Consider the following 5,927-nt stretch of genomic DNA (forward strand, 5'->3'; position numbering starts at 1 on the left):
TGTGACCCTGACCAATGTTAACCAACTGCCTAAGATTCTATATTAATAGAAATTAAATAATCACAGACTTCACAACTCCCACAAAATTAATTCAAGGTGACCCATAAACTGTTCTGTTTTTGATGCTACTGATATTTCAGCCCCATGCTCCGGAGCTTTCTCTCCAAATGGAGGTGATCTCCTGAGGATCCTCCTACGGCTCTGCAACCCTTCAGCCTCCCTGTGGTTTCAGGAAAACCCAGCCCCAGTGACGCCCAATCACAAAACAATGTAGGAGAACAATTTAACATCTGCTTCCTGCCACATAATTATGGCACAAGACATGACATCTGCCCTATGCAATAGTCCAAGGCCATGCAAACTTGAGATACCTCTTCAGCTCAGAACCTCCATTTACCCCTTGGAACTAAATTCACAGACTAACACCATGGTGGCTGACAGGAGCAGAATGGTAAAATACTCTAATCATCCCCTTTTTACCATTTTCTAAACTAACTGTAACATTTATAAGACAAACCTTAAAGTGGAATGAAAACATTCAGAACTTCTAGAAGACAAGTCTTCGGTTTTCCAATCTGTCTTCCTACTACACAACAAAAGCAATGCCTGGGCGCACACACTGGACAATGATATTACAAGCAGAGCCTGCCCATCCCCAAGGAATTCACACTGGATGTGGCCCAGAGGCCACTATCAAGGTCACCACAGGGAGCAATAGAACCACAGTCTGACTCACTGCAGGGTGGTCTCCTTTCTTACGGAAAGGTAGCTTGATGGCTGGTTAATCCTGGTGAATATTTACATTTTAACATACTAATCTCTAACAGGCATGCATAGTTAGCATATACTTGTCTTTGGAGTATTTGGAGGTAGCCCTCCCTTAGCTAAATTCTACTTTGTGTGACTTAATGTCTTCTAAGAATTGCTAAGTCCTTATGGCATCAAATCTATTATCAACAATTCTACTCTTCCACATCACAGTTTGGCAGGGGAATGCTCCTCTACACAGAAGACACCATTTACAAGCTCCACTAAATTAACTCCAGATAGGTCCTAAACCTAAATGTTAATGTTAAAAGTGAAGAACTTGTGAAACATATTAGAGGCCAGGGATCTCTGCGTTTGGCAAATCTGCCTTCCATTGAGACAATACAAGCACTACAGGCGCCAGCATTTTCACTGTGAAATACAGTACAATACAAACATTTTACAACGACGTCAAAAACAAGGATATTTCTAAGCGCAGTCCCGCTTCCAATGCGCTGCACAGACTCAGCCAGAGGAGTAAAGGTACTCCGAGGCTTCAGCCAGGCTCAGGGTGTTGCGCTGACCAGGCAGGAGCATACTGAACTGTCTGACTTCTGGCTCCCACCCGGGCAGGGGAGGACCCACCACACGGGCTCCCGCGGCTCAGCCGGCCACTCCACCCACTCTGGGGACAGAGGCCACTGGCTCACCATTGCCAGCTACGCCTCCCCATCTGGGGACAGAAGCCCCTCACTCACCATGGTGCAGCTACACTCTCTAGGCAACAGAATCGCGTCACAGAATACAACTTGCTACTTCCTCAGCATAGAAACTGAGCTAGAAGCCTCGCTCCCGGAAGAACCGGGATTGGCCAGTCCTCTGGAAGTATTGATTGGCTAGAGAAGCCTGAGTGACGGGTTGAGTTCCCTTGGAGACAGACTTAGTGAGCTGAAGGGAAACAGCACAGTGGTTCCCAGGTCTGGCTTCCACCAGAAGCACAGACCTATCCCAGATTGGTTGGAGATTTATGCCCAATTAAACAGCAAGTCGCTTGTTAATGTAAACCGATGGTTTCAGTTTTAAAAGGAATATTCTCATAAGGAGGCTAATTAGAAAATGTTGCTCAAGAGGAAAATAGGGTATCTCAAGAACATTATAAACAAAGTCTACAATGGTGTTGGGACTGTTACCAAAGACACATGTGTAGAAAAAGTAGCGTTCAAAAAATGAATAAATAAATAAATAAAATATAAAAAAAAGTAGCGTTCTCAGGATCTGAAGCAACCCCTCCACAAAGATCCTGTTCCCAGATCTTTGTCAGCTCTTCCAAGCATATTCCTGGTTTTAGAGAAGGAACTCTCAATACTTCAGGCCCTTAGGAAAAGCTCCCAAGGTGTAGGCAGGTTGACAAACTCGGAAATGCCTACTTTCTCAAGTACCTTCTAGAAGGTCTGCACTTTGCATTTGACGTTTAAGTTTAAGAAGCATTTGGAGTTAATTTTGTGGAGATTGTAAATGACATCTTATATACTGGGTAGCACCCCACTACCAAGCTGTGATGTAAAAGAATAGAACTGATGATATAAAGGATTTACCAGTGCTTAGGAGATAGTAAGCCACACAAGTAGAATTTAGCTAAGAAAAGTCTGCCTCTGACATACCCCAAAGTTAAGTAGTTTGCTAACCACATTTAACCTAATCTGTTAAAGATTAGGATGCTAGGATGCAAATATTTGCTTACCTTTATGTATATGTTATTGTTCACAGGTCTGTGATAAAAACTGTTAATTGGATATAAACCCATGGAGAGTAGAGGAAGAACCTTCTGTGTAAAGATCTCTGTATACTATTATTGGACCCTAAGTGTCCAATCACCGAGGAGGAGGAGTCACCCCAAGAGACCATCTCTCTCATCACAGCTGATGTAAAAGCATGAGGATTTTATTAATTCTGTCATGACAGGGTCTTCCAGCAGTCGGGAGGCTAGAAGACCCTGAGTGTCTGGTACAGGCTATTTTTAAAGGGAAATACCACAGAAGGAAGAGACATCTGGGGGTTGTTCTTTAACTATTATTATTGGCTTATTCAAAAAGGCTATTACCAATAATTGGCTGGAGAGTGGTTGCCAGATCAGGTGAGGTAAAGGGAAACTTCTGAGGGTCACTTTGCCCCTATTCAGGGACTGAGTCAAAGCATCAGTAACTGAGTCAGCACCTAAGCGTTATCTTGCCCCTATTCAGGGAGATGGAAAGTTCCCAACATCTCAGTACGTGCATGCATAACTTGAAGGCGTATTTAATTAATCCAGGCCAGTGGGTACAAGAAGACAATTTTAATATAAAAGCACACTCACACACCCGGAGTTCAGCGATCCACCGATCCACCGTAAAACCGGAAAACAGGAAGCGCTCCAGTCTCGCGTTCCAATTCATTAGTAAAAACATTCGCCCGAGGCTGTCCCGCCCCAAAAGGCGGGGTCTCTCTACAATAACTGTCATGTCCTTGGTTCCCAGGGGAGGAGGGGAAGTGCTGAGAGTCGTCAGAAATGGCTTCAGAATTGTCTTAACGTTCTACACCATGCTGGAGCATCACAGTTTTAAGAGAATTTCTTATTTGTGTTGTACTGGGCGCTATAAACATCAATTTGATAATGTTTTGTTATGTTTTTATTTTTCTTTGTATCTCCTACATACACCTGTTAAAAACCAAAAGCATGGTTAACTTAGTGATGCCATGTATTAAAAGAAGACTGTCTTGTGTTTTCTGTAAGAATTAGTTTAACAGATTGTGCTAAGTCATATTAATTTATTACATTATATTATACACGGTTTCTATTCATCTTTCTTTTATTTAATTTCTGCTCAGCACTATCTTAAGACAAACAACTGGCATGATCAGCTGTGACTGTTCACAGAGGATGTGACCACCACCAGGTTTGCTGATTATTGATATTCCAACATAGAAGGTATCTTCTCCTTCTGAGTAGACAGCCTCTTTCCCAGGCAACTGTATGAAATTCAGCCCTAATGACATGTTGACCTTGTGGGTTTGGGAAGGAGCTAGAGTACATAGCCTGGAAAAGACTTGGGAGGAGCTGGATTCTTCATTTGCACCTATGAGAAAGTCATCTTAAAGGTGGGAATTTACCCTGAGTGCCCACAGGCTTACCTCCTCTTTCCACTGAGCAATATAATGCAGTGCTAGAGAACATGGGCAGGGGAGAGTAGAGAAGCTGAGCTCCACACATGCAGGTGTGGAAGAGCCGCTGTGCATTCCGGGTGGAGACATTCTGTGTGGCTGCCTTTCAGTATCAGTATAGTTATCAGTATAGTTAGAGTTGCTATTGCTGTGAAGAAACACCATAGCTATGAAAACTCTTAGAAAGGAAAAATCTTTCATTGGGGATGGCTTACAGTTTCATAGGGTTTAGTCCATTTTTGTAGTGATCAGAAGCACAGTAGTGTACAGGTTGACATGGTGTGAGAGAAGAAGCTGAGAAATCTACATCCAAATCAGCAGGGAGCAGAAGGTGACTATGACCCACTTCCTCCACAAGGACACATTTCCTAATAGTGCCACTCCTTATGAGAATTTGGGACCAATCTGATTTGAACCACCACAGTATCCAAACTCCTGCATCTCCTCAACCATGGTCAGTAAGAAAAGCTCAATAAACTCATTGGTTTCCCCAGAGTGGACATTGGTGAAATTGTACTCACATTGTCATTGGGACTTATGGAGATGGGATATTTATTGTTTTGTACCCTTCCACCAGGGAGAAAATTCTCACAACAAATTGTAAATATATTTGTTAATGTTCCCATGTCTCATGATATTAGAAAAAGGAAACAGTATGTAAAAGAACATGTTAGAAGAACGAAAACACAGAAATGCCCTTAGTAAAGCAGGGCTCAGATATACGAGGATGATAATTGCTCCATGGCTCCAGAATAAAAAAAAGACTAGAAAGTTTTCGCAAGTTATGAGTCTCTGAATAAGTTGTTTAAGGTACATAAAAGATGATATTTAGAGATTATTACTGTATTAAAGTTGACATGAAAATATTTTTTTACCATATATTAAAAAAACAAAATCCATACACAATTATTAAAGAAAAATTCTGAGGCAAACCACAAGAGACCATGAAAACACCCAGCACAGCTCGCTTTCCTCAACCTTCCAGCCTGCCTATTACCTCAGGGCTACTCTCTCCAGTTTTAGGTAGTCCAAGACTTGTTAACCTTTTCTTAGCCAACTGAATAGAAACTCTGCCTCTCAGACTAAATGCTCTTTTCAAATTGGATAATGGACTGGCCTCATGAATAAAATTTCCATAACATTGACTGTCAAGTTGGGAGTATAGGCCCCAGCCTCTGGTGTCTATCCCAGCCCCCAGGCCTGGTCTGGACTCCAAATCCCAGCAGGCCAGGTCCTGACCTCTCCCTGGGGTCAGGACCACTCCCCAGGGTATTTAAGTGATCTCCCAAAGAGGAATACGTGGTCTCCCTTTCTTCCTCCCGGGGGGTCGCTTTCCTGCGGCTTCCTGGTTCCCCCTCGGGACCACCCGAGAGCACAGAACTCCCATTAAACCTGGATATTTCTTAATTTGGCTTGTTTTGATTTGGCAGGGAGCTCGCGTTAGGAAATATTCCTAATATTGACAAGATCAGATAGCAACTGTTTCAAGGACTGGCTATAGTGTAAGTCAATAAAAATTTTATTGAGTTATGACTGGTTATTGCAATATTATACAGTAGCTAAAAGTCCCAAACTGATGTAAAATTGACCTTGTGGGTACTTTTTGAATACTATTCTCATGTGGTTAAAGAGCCTAAAAGGGAGACTATTTCTCCCCTTTCCATACAATTTCAACGGGGACCCTGGGGATTAAAGTCATTGATCCCTGATTATCTTGTTCACAGATGCCATGGAGACCCTGTTCAACAAATTAATCTTCAGAAAAAGGAGGGTCAATGTGGGGAAAGATTTATTGAAGGCTTCAAAGGAAGCTACAGTACATAAAACACAGACTTTCATTTATCCTCACAATGAAGGACAACTGGTAAAGAAAGGTTAGACAAGCTCCTCTCAAGCCCACGTGACCCCTGAGGACTAGTTGCTCTCAAGCCCACGTGACCCCTGAGGACTAGTTGCTCTCAAGCCCACGTGACCCCTGAGGA

The 5,927-nt window shown here is 42.7% G+C and overlaps 1 protein-coding gene and 1 pseudogene across 1 annotated transcript in view; one reads left to right on the forward strand and one right to left on the reverse strand.

The window, feature by feature from the left end:
- Positions 1 to 1,573, reverse strand: part of LOC101989836 (zinc finger protein 431-like) — a 257,504-nt gene extending 255,931 nt beyond the window's left edge. The window contains exon 1 of the mRNA XM_026777884.1: positions 1,506 to 1,573. Coding sequence (XP_026633685.1) covers positions 1,506 to 1,508 — 3 coding nt within the window. The 5' untranslated portion in view covers positions 1,509 to 1,573. The remainder of the gene's footprint in view (positions 1 to 1,505) is intronic.
- LOC101984273 overlaps positions 1 to 5,927 on the forward strand; it is a 398,439-nt pseudogene that overhangs the window by 302,078 nt on the left and 90,434 nt on the right.

Source organism: Microtus ochrogaster, unplaced genomic scaffold (assembly GCF_000317375.1).
Source record: "Microtus ochrogaster isolate Prairie Vole_2 unplaced genomic scaffold, MicOch1.0 UNK89, whole genome shotgun sequence".
NCBI classification, from domain to species: domain Eukaryota; kingdom Metazoa; phylum Chordata; class Mammalia; order Rodentia; family Cricetidae; genus Microtus; species Microtus ochrogaster.